Here is a 21,370-nt window from a genome sequence, read left to right as displayed (position 1 = left end):
TCTAGTGTTCTACGCTACTGTACACAGTAGGGCCTCTTGACTTGTGTAATCAATGTTTTGGGCCCCTGTTTAAACTGGTTTCTACTTGCTTGATGTGCAGGCTCTTTCTATCACCCTTGCGCTTATGTTTCTTTATAGTGAAGTTGCTCTGTCCTATTTTGGCTCTAGCTGCTCTAAGTCGTTATTTACATCATTCATTATTCTTTTTTACTCATGTTACTGTACTCTTTCTGGCACATCGGATAAAATCATAGGAAATCAAGCCTTTACTATGAAAACGTCCTTGACATGGCAGTAAGTTTGACTGCACCGACCACTCCTTGTTCTCTCCCCCACTCTGTCCTCGTCCCCCCCCAGACGTCCGGAGCGTGCCTCGTCCCCGCCTGCTAATAGCTTTTCTTCTACGTATGTTTCTGTTCTCCAGGCACTTCTCAGGTCATCTCTGTACATCTTCCCCCTGCACAGTTTGCTACTGTTGCTTTTGTCCCCTATCTGTCCATTGATAGGGCCCCCTGTAACTTGCTTCACCGTACAGTTCACTGAATCTGTCTCTACCCCTCCTCCCACTGAGGGACCTTTTAATGCAAACCGACATTCTCGGATACTATGACTCTGTTGTCATTTTTCTTTATCACCCCTCTTCTACCTCACCACACAATTCTCCTAGTTACAAGTACAAGTGATTTTCATTCGTTAAAATAAAGCTGGTAACAGTTCTGTAAATGTGTATACTGTGATATCTTATATCTGAAACATCCTTCAGACATTATTTTAAACATTTTCCCCCCAACCATCACAAATTATTAATATAAAAACACGTACTGCTGATACTGTGAATCATTCTAAAGAAAAACTAGAGACTTTTTACCACCTAGTGCATTTACTAGTGTCCATGTTTACATGCAGCATAAAGTGTCCCATACCCCAATAAAAGACCAGAAGTACTTTTTTTCCTTTACTCTGCAAGGAACAAAGAACCTTGTTCAAGTAAAGAATCCGTATAGTGTGCACTTTTAAATGAAACATATCAGTAAAAAAAAAAAAAAAAAAAAAAAACCTTTGAGGAATCATTTACTCACCGACTGTTGAGTTGTCCCACATGCCACCGTTGTAGGCAGATGGCAGGAGTAATGCACAACATTTCTCAGCCCTGAGCTCAGGAAGCTCTCTGTAGAAGAACTCCCACTGCCCCAAGCGTACACCATCCCAAACAGTCTTACATGCAAACTACAAGTGCTACCAGGAATACTACCTCACTCACCACGTTTCCCACCCACATGCTGATACTATGGACAGAGGTGTTAGCAGCAATTCTGTTAACTGCATGTACACAGCTGGTGAGAGCTGTGTTTCTTATTCTGCTTTCAGTAATATTTGCCATTTCGCTAGTTGCATATTACAAACCTAACCTAATGCATGCATCCCCTTTCCAACCACCACCTTCACACCCCTCATCCTTAGACCTTTTTAAAAACAAATCTTTCCAGTTACTGTCATTCAGCTAGTCCTGACATGATTCCTTCATTTCTGGGCCACCTGAGCATCACATGCATAGACGAAGACTTGCGCATGCCCTCTGGGTGTTTGCCCTACCAGATCTTAAACATTCTACCTGTCTCGCACCTACTGAGTCTGGGTATCAGTGAATGTTGGCTTATTCCACTGAGGTGCCCCCTCCCCATCATCCCCACCACTGCTCACCCAGTAGCACTCCCTTATCCTGGAGAAAAGATATTTAGTCTGAACCTTCTCAAAGTTTGATGATGATACTCTGAAGGTCTCCATCAAAGGCTTCTTATCAGGGCTGATCTCAATATTACCCCTTCTACACTTGCCTGGCAAGCAGTGGCTTTAACCATAAAATTTCCACAAAACTCTTCAAGAGTCAGTATATTGTCCAATTGGTCCCAGAGTCTCTCCCATTCTCCCTATGTTCTGAGATCTAGCAGCTCTGCATTTCTCTCGAATTATACAGTACTTCACATCTTATTGCCATCCTCGACGTCTTATATTCTCTCAAGCCCTCTGGTCCAAGTGTGGGACTATATAGCTATAAGTTAACTGCTGACTGTTCAAGTAGTGCCTTTCCCAGCTGCTAGCAACTTGAGTCTTCTATTTTCTTGCTTCTTTTTTTTTTTACTAAAAACTCCTGCACTTCCGTCAGCATTATCTCCTTTCAGCTATATCATCCTGCTGAAAAACGAATCAACTCTTCTATGTATATTCTTCTGATATTCAGCACTCAGAATTTACGCTCTAGGCTCAATCTGTCTCCACCTTCCATTCTTTCAAGTCCAACACATTCTATTTCTCCATAACCTTCATTCTAGTCCCTGCTCCAGAGGTTTAGATCTTTTCCAACAAGTCACCTTGGGGAGCACAGCACATCACAGTCCAGTGATTTAGCCGTATTCTCACTTCTTGACTCCACTGGCTGATACTGGCTACACATGCAGCTCTCTATTGAAATTCCTATTCTGCTGTCTCTCAGTGTTCCTCACCCTGGCCTGGCCCTCTCTACTGCCCTTCCTTGCTTAACACTGAAAAAAAGAACTGCACCCTCTCTTTCCTTACATTTCAGGCTTGATTTCTCTTTTTTTTCCTCCCCTCTCTTCAAAAAAAAAAAAAAAAAACTTCAATGGTCTGACACATACATCTAGTTCTGAAATATTTTCATTTCTAAAGGAAACTGTAACATACTCCAACAAGTTCTTCCTAGTTTCCTTTGATTATTTGCTCTGTCATATAAATATAGTTATTTTTAGCTTCCATTTCTATTCATAATAAGGGATACATAGTTTTTCTCTTAAGATGTACTCCTTAGTGATACTCACTTCTTACCAAATATATATCTTCCTTTCATCAAATTAACTGCCTACCCAAGCTCTCTAACTTTCAAGTTACTGTCAAAAACTTTTTTTTTTTTAAATCAAAATTCACTCGAAGCTTTCTTCTCTTACATTTCCTATTAGGCTTCAATTAAAAATCGCCACCCCCCCCACTCATATGCCCACTAGCCCTCACTTCTTCATATACTAACTATGCAGTTTGACTGACACTGTTTAAAGAAACTAACTACTGCACATATAATCAGGACTTCCTCTGTACCACTTGAGAATCATTTAATTCTCTCCATCATTTGATACATGAACTCATATATTTTTATGATTTAAATAAATGCATAAGTAATATAATGTTACCACTGAGTTTAAAATGTGCCATACGTACTACTTTGTGCATATGAATATGTAATATGTTTGAAATTTTCTGAGTTCATTTACTTCTGACTTGTATTCATACATAGGCCTTCACTTCTTTTACTGTGCACACTCTCACTGCACTCTTTAATGCTATTTAGCCACTACGGCCCCCTCTGCGATCTGACAGACTTCTCCCTTCTGGGTGTGTTTAATCCACACCTTGTTTGCCTTTTTCCCCACTGACTCCTGTGCTGTCCGCCATTACTTAGATCTTCTTTGTCTACTATGCTTTACCACACACCGACTATCCATTTCAGCTGCTGTCACTACACCCCAGCAGGAAAGCAGCATCTTTCTCCTGAGACTTACTTCTCTCTTAATTCCCAACCTTTCTTCAAAAAAGAAAAAAAAAAAAAAAAAAAAACAGGCACTATTCTCCATAGACAAACCACTAACTAGGACATGGCCCTTAATTTTTCAATCTTGATATATTTTTAAGGTTGCTGGTAATGCCTTTTTTTTTTTTTTTAGAATTTCTATTATAAAACATTTCTAAGCAAAGATCCCTACCCTTTGACATTAAGAGCCAGTCTGATAGCTCACCCCTCCACTCATGCTGGCACCCACTGGGCCTTCATCCTGTATACAGTCCTCACTCTCAGCTCAGCATAAACTGCCCAGGGATCCTGCCACTGACCTTTCATCTCCATCTCACTTAGCTCATTTTTGTGTGTGTTTTTTTCTTCTCCACTTTGACCATATTGTCCACACCCATTACTTTCAACATGGATACCTCAGGTCCCAGTTCACTTACTCAGCTACACTGTTCCCTTTCTCACTTTGTTAATACACAGCTCTAACAAACTGGCAGCTCCCATTCCCTAGTGTTCCCATGTCGCCCTCTCCAGTGCCCTTCCCTACTTATTGTTCTGTACTAGTTCACACATCCCCTCCCTTATTTAGCTTCCAGCCTCCGCCTCTGGCTCTCTCCTTTATTTCTCCTACAGGTTTCCTCAGTTGCTTCTCTTGGCATTATCCCGATGTTCCTTCAATTTTTGACTATAACTTTAACATCATTATTTTAGGGTCTTATTTATAATTTCCCTTGGGATCTGTGTATCTTAGCATTTCATAGTGATGAGTGCATATTCTTTTTAAGGTTTCTTACACTCCTGATCCCCATTCTGAGCCATGTCTCTGCCCTTTACACAGTCCATTAGATAGCTTCTAACCTGTCTCGTTCCTTCTCCATCAAAATCAGGCCCAAAAGTTGCCACATACCTCCAGTTAGCATCTGTGACAATTTCCCCGTTGATACTAAGTGGCACGATCTCTTCTGGCATCACTTTTAACTTGTCTACTTCCTTTTCTTTATTCTGTCTCCTAAAAGCCTACCTATATCCGTGATCCTTCATTGTTTAGAGACCAGGCAGATGTCATTCCCATAGAGACCATAGTCTCTTCTGGATACACAAATACCTCATACTCTGTACTGACTGTTCAGATCTTGTGGACTGAATTGAAGTCCATTCTGTATAGCCACGCCCTACCCTTCTCTTCCACAGAGCTTCCTGAATAGTTCTTCCTCATCATTTCAGTTCTGTCATCTGAAAATCATTCTACTTTCCTGTGCCAGTATTCCTCATTCCTTTTGCCCTTACCCTGGTATTTTACTGTCCTGCAAATCCACCCCCACGCCCCCCTAGCCAAATTTACCATTTTCTCCTTGTTTGCTTTGATCTCTGATCTCTCCTTGTCCATTGCCCTTTCAGTCTGCTCAGTTGCTTCTAGAGTTTTCAGTTACTATTAAGGGCAGGTTGCCTCCTGTCTAAAGCAGTTCTCCTCAAAGTAGTTTATTAAAACACGAACTGCTCCACCCACCGGTAGGTGTGGTGGAGCTGAAGAGTTTTTCTAACCTCTTCCTAGGTAGTACTGAGCGGACACATTTTATGAAGCACTGCTGTAAAGTTTTCCCTCAAGCAGTCCTTTTAATTAAAATTCTCCAACCAAGGCATCATGGGTCAACTATCATCACTTTTCAGATTTCTCTCTGTCTCCCTACTAGTTATAGCAAATGGCCTCACACCTACTATATTTGATCAGCGAGGCCTGTCCTCTCACACCTGACGGACTGGGCATGGCCATGTGGTTTTCCAGAGTACATGGCACCAGAATTCCCGTTTGAACACTTCTACTTCCAGGGCGTTTGGCTCAAGTGTGGGGTCTTTTCCCTTCAGTCAATATTTGTCATTCTCCAAATGACTTTTTATTTTATTTTATTTTATTTTTTTATTTAAGAAAGGAGACATTAACAAAACCATAGAATGAGAGGGGTACAATTCCGCACAATTCCCATAACCCGATCTCCACATCCCACCCCCTCCCCTGTCCAAATGACTTTTTAATCTAGAGGCAGCTGTCACATCGCTCTCCCTTTTTTTTCTTACTACTCATCATATCCGACAAGCTCTGTGACTAACGGGATTTGATTTTTGCCTTAAAAACAGGATAAATGTCAACACCTGGCTTTATGTTTCAGTTCATATTAATCAATCTCCCCCTCCTAATACTTCCACCCAAATGTGACCTTACTCACCAGTCCCTCTTCTCTCAGTGTCTACACACTGCTTTTCAAAGTCTGGCGTTAACACCCAATGGAGATCAAATGGAGATCCTACAGGATTTCCCATCCTGGGAATTTTATTCCTCAACTTATCTGCTGATTCTACCTGCTCCCAACTAGTCTTGATATAGTACTTCCTTTATGTACTTTCCAGGCTCTTCTTCCTTATGTGATCATGATTTCTGGGTGGAAATATTAAGTCTAGTGCTATATTACCCCTCATCAACGCTGCCATACACCAGTGATCCTCATTCTAATGCTTCTTGACACCCTTCCCTGCTCTACTTACTTTCCACACCCCGGCTGAAACCCTCTTATCTTCACTCAATTCTTAGCTGCTAGCTCCCATCTTCTCTGTTATTGCTCCATGATATTTTCATAAAACGGACTCTAGGAAATGCCTGTGGCTTTTTAGCCAATCCTCATGATAGTGTAACTTCTAAAAGCAGCCAACTTAGTGGCACACTGTGCAGTGTATGATCTTACTTGTCAATCTTTCACTTACCATCTCTCTATAGAAACCCAGGATGCTCAGTACTTTTCAGTCAGACAGTGGAGTCCCCTCATAGTCATTCCCCACTCCCCATCTTATACAACACTCAGTCTCTAAACAAACTGCCCTTTCACTGCCTTTAGCATGTCAAACCTTACTGAAGATGCTGGTAATAGCTTTTCACCAGCATGCTTCATAATAAAGATCCTAAGCTAATTTCCCTCCAGACTGCTGCTTTCAGTGCTAGTGGGCTAGCCTACTACTTGTGTCCTTGCTCCTCACACTTTCTGTGCCCTCCCTCACTGCAGTAGGGTCTTTACACCCAAAACGTGACCAAATTAGACCTGCTCAAAGCCCTGACAGGATTCCTCATTCTTGACCTTTGTCCTACACCTGCTCCATATTGTAGGCTCTCCACTATGCTATATAGTTCCTCCTCTCTGCTTTTAATCTCTCTCCTTTCTTATACCATCATGACTTTTTGGCCCAGGATGATCAGTTGATGTCTGTCGTTCTTTAGTGGCACCCTTCCATCTCAGAGTTATTTTAATGCTGCTTTTTTTTGCTTTTCTTTCTTCCCCACCCTACCCTGTGTCCTAGAGATCCATTCTGTCTTCAGCATCACCCCAGCCCTAGCCATATGTATGACTTTCCCATGGACTCAACACCCTTCCCCTGGTAGCTGCATTCTCATTCTTTGATTCTCATTGCTTAATCTGCCTTCACTTTTCTTGATGTCCTACAGATAACTACATACAGTCCATCCCTTCTGCCCTCTTCCTAGTCTCTGATCTGTTGACCACACCCATTTCTTTAATATTCCAACAAAGCTTTCTGGAATCTCATCAGCCCCTGTCCTATTTAGTCTTCCCTCCCATGGATCAGGCCCACCACCAAATCCCCCACTGCTATTTGTCAGCGTATATGCTTCGCAACCCGGCCTAAACCACACATATTGTTCCCAGCACCTGTCTTTTCTCCTGTGTCCAGTCTCAATATCTAGCCTGTCAAATTCAGATTACATCAGAATCTATTCTTTCCTCTCTCTGCTTATCCCCGAAATAGCATTCTAATTCTCAAATTTTTAAGTCTGTGGACCTCCTACAAGCCTATTCCAGACCATGGATTAGACCTAAATGCCTTTTGTTCATGCATGTTTAGTAATTTTCACCTTACTTTAGGAAACCCTGTATCATATTTATGAAAACTTCATTTTCAAAAAAATGGCCCCCTACCTCCATTTGTTATTATTTCTTTCATCACTTGTCTTTCCATTATAAGTCGTTGACATTGCCAACAGTGGGGTCTCCTTACTGACCTCTGTTTATTATAGTTACAACTGACATCAAGAAAGTACAGTCTAGTCATGTGTGAGCCTGTCGACAGTCCACAAGACAAAGAAATGACTGATAACAGGACTCTGCTATGTTTGGTCAGTACTAGTCTGTGTGATTTTTAACACTGATAGATTTTTATGTGGTCAGCTCCTAATATGTGTGTAGTTTTTAGCATACAGACTTTGTGGGCTAGGGAAAAAGTTGCCCCAGATCATCTCTTCTACTTAAACATCTCCAATTAAACACAATACACCAGCTCTCGGCTAGTCTAGCTCACTCAGGAGACTAGTTTAAAACCCTGTTTAGTTTGCCTTTTTCAAATGCAGACTGTCTTCTAGGACAACCCCAACCCAACCCCCCAGAAGATAATTAGCACATTTCCTTGAACACAACTTAGCCAGTGCCAAGTGCTGATGGTGCTTCCTGTGCTGGCACACCCACTATCACTGGCCTGTGCTTCCCTCCCCCAGATTCAGGAACCTATAGATACACCATGAAGTTCACTGTCTGAACGCGATCCTGACTACAATGTCTTTACTAAATGCAACACACTAAATCTCTACTATTTTAGCCAGTGAGGACGAGTTTAAAATTCTACTTAGTTACCCTTTTCCAACTGCCCTCAAGGACCGCCCCCGCTGAAGACAACCTGTACCTTTCCATGGTAACAGTGTAGCCTGTGCGGGACACCCACTCACATAAGCTAGCTTCTTTCCCTCACATTCAGGAGCCACTTGAAGTACACAGTCTGGAACCATGACCCTGACAGTGGGGTAAACGCAATGGACCAACTCTACTATTCTATTCCACAGTTCTTCCTGTGCTGCTACCCCCAACACAGGGTTGTGCTCCCATCCCACAGACTAAGGGACCTCAAGCTACATCATGAAGTTCACTGTCCAACCATGACTCTAACCCAGGAGTCTGTACTAAACACAGTAGACCAACTCTATAAACTATTCTAGCCAACAGCGCAGACTAGTTTAAACCTACTTGCAGACTTTTCACTTGCAGACTGCCTTCAAGAACCACCTCCCTAAAGACAGCCTGCACATTCCTTGATAACATCATTAACAGTGCCAAGTGCAGGTGATCCTTCCTGAGATACTCACTGACACAAAGGTCTAACTAAACATAATAAACCATCTCTACTACTCTTACCCCACCGTGTACACTAGTTTAAAATCCTACTTACTTGAGTTTTCCAACTGCCAGCTATCTTCAAGGATCAACCCCCTGAAGACAACGTGCATGTTTCCCTGATAACATAGCAGTACCAAGTGCCGGTGGCACATCCTAGGCTGGAACACCAGATACAGGACGGGCCTTCCCTCCCTCCACAACTCAGGAACCTCTAGCTACATCATGAAGTTCACTGTCCGACTATGGCCCTGACACCAGGGTCTATACTAAATGCAACAGACCCACTCGCTACTTCTAGCCCACAAGCAGGCCAGTATAGTCCTACTTAATTTGCTGTTACACTTGCAGGCTGCCTTCAAGGACCACCCCCAGAAGATAACCTACATGTTTCCTTGATAACATCATAACAGTGCCAAGTGCAGGTGGTGCTTCCTGAGTCACCCCTGGTATCTCTGTGCTGGCACACAGCAATGAACACTGGGGTCTCACTAAACACTATACACAACTCTCTTGTCTAGCCCACCATGGCGACTAGTTTAAAATCTTACTTACTTGGGAGTTTTTGAACTGCCGGCTATCTTAAAGGATCAGCCCCCTAAAGACAACCTGCATGCTTCCTTGATAACAACATAGCAAGACCAAGTGCAGGTACATCCTGTACTGGCACACAAATAACATGCCGATGATTCCCTCACCCACAATCAGGAACCTCTAGAAACACTTATGAAGTTCACTGATACATCATGACCCTAACTACTGAGTCTACACTAAACAACAGACCCAGCCATACTTCTAGCCCACAGAGCCGACCAGTTTAATCCTACTTACTTTGCCTTTTCACCTGCAGGCTGCCTTTAAGGACCACCCCCTACAACAACCTGCAGGTTTCCTTGAAAGCAGCACAGCCACTGCCAATGCTACTGAGATAGCCCAGAAATCCTGTACTGGCACACCCACTCACATACCTAGCTTCCCTCCCCCAGATTCAGGAACCGCTTGAAGTACCGGTCCAGGACCATGAACTTTACATTGGGGTCTGACAACACAAGACACCAACTCTCTATTCTAGCCCACCCTGAAGACTAGTGAAAATCCTCTTGATTTTGCTTTTTCTGGGTGCAAGCTGTCTTCAAGGAGATCTTACCTAGAAGACAACTTGCATGTTTCCTTAAAATCAAATTAGCCAGAGCCAAGTGTTGGAAGACCCACTGACACTGGCCTATGCTTCCCTCCCCCAGACTCAGGAACCTCTAACTACACCATGAAGTTCACCGTCTCCAACCATGACCCTAAACCTGGGTCAGTAATAAACTCAATATACCAACTCTCTACTATCTAGCTCACCCTGGAGACTAGTTTAAAATCCCACCTACATTGCCTTTTCACCTGCTAACTGCCTTTAGGGACCCCTGTGCCCAGCCCAATGAAGACAGCTTGCATGTTTCCAATCTGGCTCACCCAAAACACTATGGTCTATCCAATGCAACACCCAACACTCTACTAACATAGCCACCCTGCAGACTAGTTAAAATTCTCTTAATTTTGCTTTTTCTGGGTGCAAACTGTCTTCAAGGACATCTTACCTAGAAGACATTTGCATGTTTCCTTAAAATCAAATTAGCCAGAGCCAAGTGTTGTCAACCCACAGACACTGGCCTGTGCTTCCCTCCCCCAGACTTAGGAAGCTCTAACTACACCAGGAAGTTCACTGTCTCTACCAAAACCCTGACATCTGACACCGGGTCTGTCCTAAAGTCAACAGACCAACAATCTATCTAGCCCACCCAGGAGACTAGTTTAAAGTCCCATCTACACTGCCTATTCAGCTGCAAACTGCCATCAGGGACCACCACCACCCACCGCTCTGAAGACAACCTACATGTTTCCAATCTGGCTCAACCACTGACACTGTGGTCAATCAAAACTCAACAACCAACTCTACTATCCTAGCCACCCTGCAGACTAGTTGAAGTCCTCTTAATTTTGCTTTTTCTGAGTGCAACTATCTTCAAGGATATCCCACCTACAAGACAACTTAGACATTTCCTTAAAATCAAATTAGCCAGAGCCAAGTGTTGGCACATCCACTGACACTAGCCTATGATTACCTCCCCTAGAATCAGGAACCTCTAACTTACACAATGAAGTTCACTGTCTCAACCATGACTCTGACACCAGGTCTGTCCTAAATAAAACAGACCAACTCTCTACTATCGAGCATACCCTGGAGACTGGTTTAAAATCCCACAACTTTTCCTTTTAAACTACAGACTGCCTTCTGGGACACCTGCCACCCACCCCCCAGAAGACAGCCTGAATGTATACAATATGGCCCATAAACTAACATAGTGGTTTATCCAACGCAAGACCCAACTCTCTACTATCCTAGCCACCCTACAGACTAGTTAAAATTCCCTTAATTTTGTTTTTTCAGGATGCAAGCTGTCTTCAAGGACATCTTACCGAGAAGACAATTTGTTTCCTTAAAATCAGATTAGCCAGAGCCAAGTGTTGGCAGACACACTGACACTGGCCAGTGCTTCCCTTCCCCAGACTCAGGAACCTCTAACTACACCATGAAGTTCACTGTCTGCGAAAATGACCCAACACCTGGGTCAGTAATGAATGCAATAGACCAAATCTCTCCTATCTAGACACCCTGGACACTACTTTAAAATCCCACCTACATTGCCCTTTCACCAGCAGACTGCCCTCAGGGACCAAAAGACGACTCCTGGAAGACAGCCTGCATGTTTCCAATCTGGCTCACACACTAACACTGTGGTATATGGAAACTCAACACACAACTCTCTACTATCCTAGCCACCCTGAAGACTAGTTAAAGTCCTCTTAATTTTGCTTTTTCTGAGTGCAACTGTCTTCAAAGAAATCTCACCTAGAAGACAACTTGCACGTTTCCTTAAAATCAATATAGCCAGAGCCAAGTGTTGGCACACCCACCAACACTGGCCTGTGCTTCCCTCCCCCAGACTGAGGAACCGCTAACTACACCACGAATTTCACTGTCTCTGACCATAACCAGGACACCAGGTCTGTCCTTAATGCAACAGACCAACTCTATACTACCTAGCCCAACTAGAGACTAGTTTAAAATCCCACCTACATTGCCTTTTCAGCTGCAGACTGCCTTCAGGGACACCCAAACCCACCCACCCACCACCCACAGAAAACAGCCTGCATGTTTCCTGTCAGGCTCACCCACCAACACTGTGGTCTATCCAACACAACACCCAACTATCTACTATCCTCGCCACATTGAAGACTACTTAAAGTCCTCTTAATTTTGCTTTTTCTGGGTGCAAGCTGTCTTCAAGGACATCTTACCTAGAAGACAACTTGCATGTTTCCTTAAAATCAAATTAGCAGAGCCAAGTGTTGGCACACCCACTGACACTGGCCTGTGCTTCCCTCCCCCAGACTCAAAAACCTCTAACACCACCATGAAGTTCACAGTCTGAGAACATGACCCTACACCTGGGTCAGTAATAAACACAATAGACCAACACTCCTATCTGGACCACCCTGGAGACTATTTTCAAATCCACCTAAATTGCCCTTTCACCTGCAGACTGCCCTCAGGGACCCCAACTCCCAACCCCCTGAAGACAGCCTGCATGTTTCCAATCAGGCTCAACCACTAACGCTGTGGTCTATCCAATGCAACACCAAACTCTCTACTATCCTACCCACCCTGAAGACTCAAGTCCTCTTAATTTTCCATTTTCTGGGTACAAACTGTCTTCAAGGACATCCCACCAAGAAGACAACATGCACGTTTCCTTAAAATCAAATTAGCCAGAGCCAAGTGTTGGGTGACACTGGCCTGTGCTTCCTTCCCCCAGATTCAGGAACCTCTAACTACACCTCTAACCTCTAACTACGAAGTTCACTGTCTCTGACCATAACCGGACACCAGGTCTGTCCTTAAAGCAACAGACCAACTCTCTACTACTCTCTAGACCAACTGGAGACTAGTTTATAATCCCACATACATTGCCATTTCACCTGCAGTCTGCCTTATGGGACACCCGCCACCCACCCCCCAAAAGACAGCCTACATGTTTCCAATCTGCCTCACCCATTAACACTGGGTCTATTCAATGCAACACCCACATCTCTACTATTCTAGACACCCTAAAGACTAGTTAAAGTCCTCTTAATTTTGCTGTTTCTGGGTGCAAGCTGTCTTCAAGGACATACCACCTAGAAGACAACTTGCACGTTTCCTTAAAATCAAATTAGCCAGAGCCAAGTGTTGGCACACCCACTGACACTGGCCTGTGCTTCCCTCCCCAAGACTCAGGAACCTCTAACTACACCATGAAGTTCACTGTCTCAGACCATGACCCTGATACCGGGTCTTTCTTAAATAAAACAGACCAACTCTCTACTATCTAGCCCACCCGAGAGACTAGTCTAAAATCCAACCTACATTTCCTTTACACCTGCAGACTGCCTCTAGGGACACCCGCCACCCACCCCCCAGAAGAGAGCCTGCATGTTTCCAATCTGGCTCACACACTAACACTGTGGTCCACCCAGCACCACACCCAACTCTCTACTATCCTAGCCACCCTGCAGACTAGTTAAAATCCTCTTAATTTTGCTATTTCTGGGTGCAAGCTGTCTTCAAGGACATCTGACCTAGAAGACACCTTGCATGTTTCCTTAAAATCAAATTAGCAAGAGCCCAGTGTTGGCACACCCACTGACACCGGCCTGTGCTTCCCTCCCCCAGACTCAGGAACCTCTAACTACACCATGAAGTTCACTATCTGCGAACATGACCCTACACCTACTAGGGTCAGTAATACACAATAGACCAACTATCTACTACTTCCCCATCCTGGAGACTAGTTTAAAATCCCACCTACTATGCGTTTTCTCCTGCAGACTGCCTTCAGGGACACCCGCCACCCACCCCCCTGAAGACAGCCTGCATGTTTCCAATCTGGCTCACCACTGACACTGTGGTCTATCCAATGCAACATGCAACTCTTTACTATGCTAGCCACCCTGCAGACTAGTTAAAATCCCCTTAATTTTGCTTTTTCTGAGTACAAGCTGTATTCAAGGACAACTTACCTAGAAACAACTTGCACTTTTCCTTAAAATCAAATTAGCCAGAGTCAAGTGTTAGCACACCCACAGACAAAGGCCTATGCTTCCCTCCCCCAGATTCAGGAATCTTTAACTACACCAGGAAATCACTGTCTCTGACCATGACCTGAACACGTGTCTGTCCTAAATGCAACAGACCAACTCTGTACTATCTAGCCCACCAAGGAGACTAGTTTAAAGTCTCACCTACATTGCCTTTTCACCTGCAGACTGCCTTCAGGGACACCCGCCACCCACCCCCCAGAAGAAAGCCTGCATGTTTCCAGTCTGGCTCACCCACTGACACTGTTGTCTATCCAACACAACACCTAACTATCTACTATCCTAGCCACCCTAGAGACTAGTTAAAGGACTCTTAATTTTGCTTTTCTGGGTGCAAACTGTCTTCAGGGACATCCCACCTAGAAGACAACTTGCATGTTTCCTTAAAATCAAATTAGCAGAGCCAAGTGTTGGCACACCCACTGACACTGGCCGGTGCTTCCCACCCCCAGACACAAGAACCTTTAACTACACCATGAAGTTCACTGTCTGCGAACATGACCTTACACCTGGGTCAGTAATAAACGCAATAGACCAACACTCCTATCTGGACCACCCTGGAGACTATTTTAAAATCCCACCTACATTGCCCTTTCACCGGCAGACTGCCCTCAGGGACCCTTACCCCCAAACCCTTGACGACAGCCTGCATGTTTCCAATCTGACAAACTACCAACACTGTAGTCTGTCAAAACTCAACACCTAACTCTCTACTATCCTAGCCATCCTGAAGACTAGTTAAAAATCCTCTTAATTCTGCTTTTTCTGGGTGCAAGCTGTCTTCAAGGACATCCCACCTAGAAGACAACTTGCATGTTTCCTTAAAATCAAATTAGCCACAGCCAAGTGTTGGCACACCCACTGACACTGGCCTGGGATTCCCTCCACCAGACTCAGCAACATCTAAGTTCACTGTCTCTGTCCATGATCCAGACACTGGATCAGTCTTAATTGCAACAGATCAACTCTCTGCTATCTAGCCCACCAAGGAGACTAGTTTAAAGTCCCACCTACATTGCCTTTTCACCTACAGACTGCCTTCTGGAACACCCGCCACCGACGCCCAGAAGACAGCCTGCATGTTTCCAATCTGGCTCACCCACTAACACTGTGGTCTATCCAATGCAACACCCAACTCTCTACTACCCTAGCTACCATGAAGACTAGTTAAAGTCCTCTTAATTTTGATGTTTCTGAGTGCAACTGTCTTCAAGGACATCCCACCTAGAAGACAACTTGCACGTTTCCTTAAAATCAAATTAGCCAGAGCCAAGTGTTGGCACAGCCACTGACACTGGCCTGTGCTTCCCTCCCCGAGACTCAGGAACCTCTAACTACACCACAAAGTTCACTGTCTCAGGCCATGACCCTGACACCGGGTCTGTCCTAAATAAAACAGACCCACTCTCTACTATCTAGCCCACCCTGGAGACTAGTTTAAAATCCCCCTACTTTTCCTTTACACATGCAGACTGCATTCAGGGACACCCGCCACCCACCCCCAGAAGACAGCCTGCATGTTTCCAGTCTGGCTCACACACTAACACTGTGGTCTATCCAACGCAACACTTAACTCTCCACTATCCTAGCCACCATGAGACTAGTTAAAATTCTCTTAATTTTGCTTTTTCTGGGTGCAAGCTGTCTTCAAGGACATATTACCTAGAAGACAACTTGTATGTTTCCTTAAAATCAAATTAGCAAGAGCCAAGTGTTGGCACACCCACTGACACTGTCCTGTGCTTCCCTCCCCCAGACTCAGGAACCTCTAATTACACCATGAAGTTCACAGTCTGCGAACATGACCCTACACCTGGGTCAGTAATAAACACAATAGACCAACACTCCTATCTGGACCACCCTGGAGACTATTTTAAAATCCCACCTACATTGCCCTTAAACCTGCAGACTGCCCTCAGGGATCCTTACCCCTAAACCCCTGACAACAGCCTGCATGTTTCCAATCTGACTGACCACCAAACAACACGGTGGTCTGTCAAAAAACTCAACACCTAACTCTCTACTATCCTAGCCACCACGAAGACTAGTGAAAATCTTCTTAATTCTGCTTTTTCTGGGTGCATGCTGTCTTCAAGGACATCCCACCTAGAAGACAACTTGCATGTTTCCTTTAAATCAAATTAGCCAGAGCCAAGTGTTGGCACACCCACTACACTGGCCTGGGATTCCCTCCTCCAGACTCAGCAGCCTCTAACTACACCACGAAATTCACTGTCTCTGTCCATGACCCAGACACCGGGTCAGTCTTAATTGCAACAGACCAACTCTCTGCTATCTAGCCCACCAAGGAGACTAATTTAAAGTCCCATCTACATTACCTATTCACCTACAGACTGCCTTCTGGGACACCCGACACCCACCCCCCAGAAGACAGCCTGCATGTTTCCAATCTGGCTCACCCACTAACACTGTGGTCTATCCAACGCAACACACAACTCTCTACTGTCCTAGCTACACTGAAGACTAGTTAAAGTCCTCTTAATTTTGATGTTTCTGAGTGCAACTGTCTTCAAGGACATCCCACCTAGAAGACAACTTGCACGTTTCCTTAAAATCAAATTAGCCAGAGCCAAGTGTTGGCATAGCCATGACACTGGCATGTGCTTCCCTCCCCGAGACTCAGGAACCTCTAACTACACCACGAAGTTCACTGTCTCAGACCATGACCTTGACACCGGGTCTGTCCTAAATAAAACAGACCCACTCTCTACTATCTAGCCCACCCTGGAGACTAGTTTAAAATCCCACCTACATTGCCCTTTCACCTGCAGACTGCATTCAGGGACCCCTGCCTCCCACCCCCCTGAAGACAGCCTGCATGTTTCCAATCTGGCTCACACACTAACACTGTGGTCTATTCAACACAACACCCAACTCTCCACTATCCTAGCCACCCTGCAGACTAGTTAAAATTCCCTTAATTTTGCTTTTTCTGGGTGCAAGCTGTCTTCAAGGATATCTTACCTAAAAGACAACTTGCATGTTTCCTTAAAATCAAATTAGCCAGAGCCCAGTGTTGGCACACCCACTGACACCGGCCTGTGCTTCCCTCCCCCAGACTCAGGAACCTCTAACTACACCATGACGTTCACTGTCTGCAAACATGACCCTACACTGGGTCAGTAATAAACGCAATAGACCAACTCTCCCCTATGTAGACCACCCTGGAGACTATTTTAAAATCCCACCTACATTGCCTTTTCTGCTGCAGACTGCCTTCAGGGACACCCACCACCCACTCCCCCAGCAAACAGCCTGCATGTTTCCAGTCAGGCTCACCCACCAACACTGTGGTCTATCCAACACAATACCCAACTATCTACTATCCTCGCCACATTGAAGACTAGTTAAAGTCCTCTTAATTTTGCTTTTTCTGGGTGCAAGCTGTCTTCAAGGACATCTTACCTAGAAGACAACTTGCATGTTTCCTTAAAATCAAATTAGCAGAGCCAAGTGTTGGCACACCCACTGACACTGGCCTGTACTTCCCTCCCCCAGACTCAGGAACCTCTAACTACACCATGAAGTTCACTGCGAACATGACCCTACACCGGGGTCAGTAATAAACGCAATAGACCAACTCTCTCCTATGTAGACCACCCTGGAGACTATTTTAAAATCCCACCTACATTGCCCTTTCACCTGCAGACTGCCCTCATGGACCCCAACCTCCGAAGACTGCCTGCATGTTTCCAATCTGGCTCACCCACTAACACTATGGTCTAGCCAATGCAACACTCAACTCTCTACTATCCTAGCCACCCTGAAGACTAGTTAAAGTCCCCTTAATTTTGCATTTTCTGGGTGCAAGCTGTCTTCAAGGACATCCCACCAAGAACAACAAGCACGTTTCCTTAAAATCAAATTAGCCAGAGGCAAGTGTTGGCACAACCACTGACACTGGCCACTGTCCACCACCCAGACTCAGGAACCTCTAACTACACCGTGAAGTTCACTGTGTCTACCATGACGCTGACACCGGATCTGTCCTAAAGGCAACAGAGCAACGATCTACTATCTAGCCCACCTTGGAAACTAGATTAGTATCCCACCTACCTTGTCCTTCACCTGCAGACTGCCTTCTGGGACACCCACCACCCACCCCCCAGAAGACAGCCTGCATATTTTCAGTCTAGCTCACCCACTAACACTGTGGTCTATCCAATGCAACACCCAACTCTACTATCCTAACCACCCTCAAGACTAAAGTCCTTAATTTTGTTTTTTCTGGTGTAAGCTGTCTTCAAGGACATCTTACCTAGAAGACACCATGCATGTTTCCTTAAAGAAAAATTAGCAGAGCCAAGTGTTGGCACACCCACTGACACTGGCCTGTGCTTCCCTCCCCCAGACTGAGGAACCTCTAAACCATGAAGTTCACTGTCTGCGAACATGACCCTACACCTGGGTCAGTATAAAGGCAATAGACAGACCAACTCTCTCCTATCTAGACCACCCTGGAGACTACTTTAAAAATCCCACCTATGTTGACCTTTCACCTGAGGACTCCCCTAAGGACCCCTACCCCCCCCACCCCCCTGAAGACAGCCTGTATGTTTCCAATCTGGCTCACGCACTAACATTGTGGTTTATCGAAACTCAACACTCAACTTTACTATCCTAGCCACCCTGAAGACTAGTTAAAGTCCTCTTAATTTTCCTTTTTCAGTGTGCAAGCTGTCTTCAAGGACATGTTAACTAGAAGACTACTTGCACATTTCCATTTAATCAAATTAGCCAGCGCCAAGTGTTGGCACACCCATTGAAATTGCCCTGTGCTTCCCTCCCCCAGACTCAGGAACCTCTAACTACACCATGAAGTTCAGTGGGTGTGCGAACATGACCCTACACCTACTAGGATCAGTAATTAACACAATAGACCAACTCTCTACTACTTCCTCACCCTGGAGACTTGTTTAAAATCTCACCTACTATGCGTTTTCTCCTGCAGACTGCCTTCAGGGACACCGCCACCCACCCCCGAAGACAGCCTGCATGTTTCCAATCTGGCTCACCCACTGACACTGGGGTCTATCCAACTCAGCACCCAACTCTCTACTATCCTAGCCACCCTGCAGACTAGTTAAAATCCTCTTAATTCACTTTTTCTGAGTGCAAGCTGTATTCAAGGACAACTTACCTAGAAACAACTTGCACTTCTCCTTAAAATCAAATTAGCCAGAGCCAAGTGTTGGCACACCCACTGACACTGGCCTGTGCTTCCCTCCCCCAGACTCAGGAACCTCTAACTACACCATGAAGTTCACTGTCTGCAAACATGACCCTACACCTGGGTCAGTAATAAACACAATAGACCAACTCTCTACTATCTAGTCCATCCTGGAGACTAGTTTAAAATCCCACCTATTTTGCCTTTTCTCCTGCAGCCTGCCTTCAGGGATACCCACCACCCACCCCCCTGAAGACAGCCTGCATGTTTCCAATCTGGCTCAGCCACTGACACTGTGGACTGTCCAGCCACCGTGAAGACTAGCTAAAACTGCTTAATTTCACTTTTTCTGAGTGCAAGTTGTATTCAAGGACAAACTACCTAGAAGACAACTTGCACGTTTCCTTAAAATCAAATTAGCCAGAGCCAGGTGTTCACACACCCACACACACTGGCCTGTGCTTCCCTCCCCCAACTCAGGAACCTCTAACTACCATGAAGTTCACTGTGCAAACATATCCCTACTCCTGGGTCAGTAATAAATGCAATAGAACAACTGTCTACTATCTAGCACACCCTGGAGACTAGTTTAAAATCCCACCTGCATTGCCCTTTCACCTGCAGGGTGCCTTCAGTGATTCCTGCCCACCAACCCTTGAAGACAGCCTGGATGTTTTCCAATCTGGCTCACCCACTGACACTGGGGTCTATAAAACTCAAAAACTAACTCTCTACTATCCTAGCCACTCTGAAGACTAAAGGCCTCTTAATTTTGCTGTTTCTGAGTGCAACTGTCTTCAAGGAAACCCCACCTAGAAGACAACTTGCACGTTTCCTTAAAATCAAATTAGCTAGAGCCAAGTGTTGGCACAGCCACTCACACTGACCTGTTCTTCCCTCCCCCAGACCCAGGAACCTCTAACTACACCATGAAGTTCACTGTCTCTGACCATGACTCTACACCACTGGGGTTAGTAATAAATGCAACAGACTAACTCTCCACTTTGTAGCCCACTCTAGAGACTTGTTTAATATCCCACCTACATTGCCTTTTCACCTGCAAGCTGCCTTCTGGGACACCCGCCACCCCCCCTCCCCCCAGAGGACAGACTGCATGTTTCCAATCTGGTTCACCCACTAACACTGTGGTCTATCCAACGCAACACCCAACTCTCTACTATCCTAGCCACCCTGAAGACTAGTTAAACTCCTCTTAATTTTGCTTTATCTAAGTGCAAGCTTTTTTCAAGAACAACTTACCTAGAAGACAACTTGCATTTTTCCTTAAAATCAAATTAGCCACAGCCACGTGCTGGCACACCCACTCACACTGGCCTGTGCTTCCCACCCCTAGACTCAGGAACCTCTGACTACATCATGAAGTTCACAGTCTCTGATCATGACTCGAACACCGAGTCTGTCCTAAATGCAATAGACCAACTCTCTGTTATCTAGCCCACCCTGGAAACTGGTTTAAAATCCCACCTACATTGCCCTTTCACCGCAGACTGCCTTCAGGGACACCCGCCACCCACCCCCCCCCAAAGACAGCCTGCATTTTTCCAATCTGGCTCACCCACTAACACTGTGGTCTATCCAAACTCAACACCCCACTCTACTATCCTAGCCACCCTGCAGACTAAAGTCCTCTTAATTTTGCTTTTTCTGGGTGCAAGCTGTCTTCAAGGACATCTTACCTAAAAGACAACTTGCACGTTTCCTTAAAATCAAATAAGCCAGAGCCAGGTGCTGACACACCCAGTGACACGGGCCTGTGCTTCCCTCCCCCAGACTCAGGAACCTCTAACTACACCATGAAGTTCACTGTCTGTGGACATGACCTTATACCTGGGTCAGTAATAAACACTACAGTCCAACTGTCTACTATCTAGCCCACCCTAGAGACCAGTTTAAAAGCCCACCTACACTGCCTTCTCAGAGCAGACTACCTTCAGGGACCCCCGCCACCTACCCCCCTAGAAGACAACCTTCATGTTTCTAATCTGGCTCACCCACTGTCACTGTGGTCTATAAAACTCAAAACCCAACTCTTACTATCCTAGCTACCCATCAGTCTAGATAAAGTCCTCTTAATTTCGCTTTTTCTGAGTGCAAGCTGTATTCAAGGATATCTTACCTAGAAGACAACTTGCATTTTTTCTTAAAATCAAATGAGCCAGAGCCAATGTTGACACAACC

The 21,370-nt window shown here is 45.0% G+C and overlaps 1 protein-coding gene and 1 long non-coding RNA gene across 4 annotated transcripts in view; one reads left to right on the top strand and one right to left on the bottom strand.

Annotated features, from left to right (window-relative positions):
- Positions 1-21,370, top strand: part of COPG2 (COPI coat complex subunit gamma 2) — a 153,892-nt gene that overhangs the window by 117,120 nt on the left and 15,402 nt on the right. The window contains exon 21 of one of the 3 annotated variants that reach the window (XM_060196567.1): positions 20,078-20,547. The exons of 1 other annotated variant lie outside the window; for it this stretch is intronic. In XM_060196567.1, coding sequence (XP_060052550.1) covers positions 20,078-20,166 — 89 coding nt within the window. In that variant the 3' untranslated portion in view covers positions 20,167-20,547. Of the gene's footprint in view, positions 1-7,649; positions 7,749-20,077; positions 20,548-21,370 lie in introns of those variants that run through there. One more of the 3 variants, XM_060196568.1, reaches the window with a different exon arrangement.
- LOC132539933 (uncharacterized) lies at positions 15,614-16,588 on the bottom strand. The gene is made up of 2 exons (XR_009551226.1): positions 16,358-16,588; positions 15,614-15,904 (listed from the first exon to the last, which is right to left on the bottom strand). It is a non-coding gene; the product is annotated as an uncharacterized LOC132539933 (long non-coding RNA).

Source organism: Erinaceus europaeus, chromosome 8 (assembly GCF_950295315.1).
Source record: "Erinaceus europaeus chromosome 8, mEriEur2.1, whole genome shotgun sequence".
Lineage (NCBI taxonomy): Eukaryota > Metazoa > Chordata > Mammalia > Eulipotyphla > Erinaceidae > Erinaceus > Erinaceus europaeus.
This window is presented reverse-complemented; position numbering and strand designations above follow the sequence as displayed.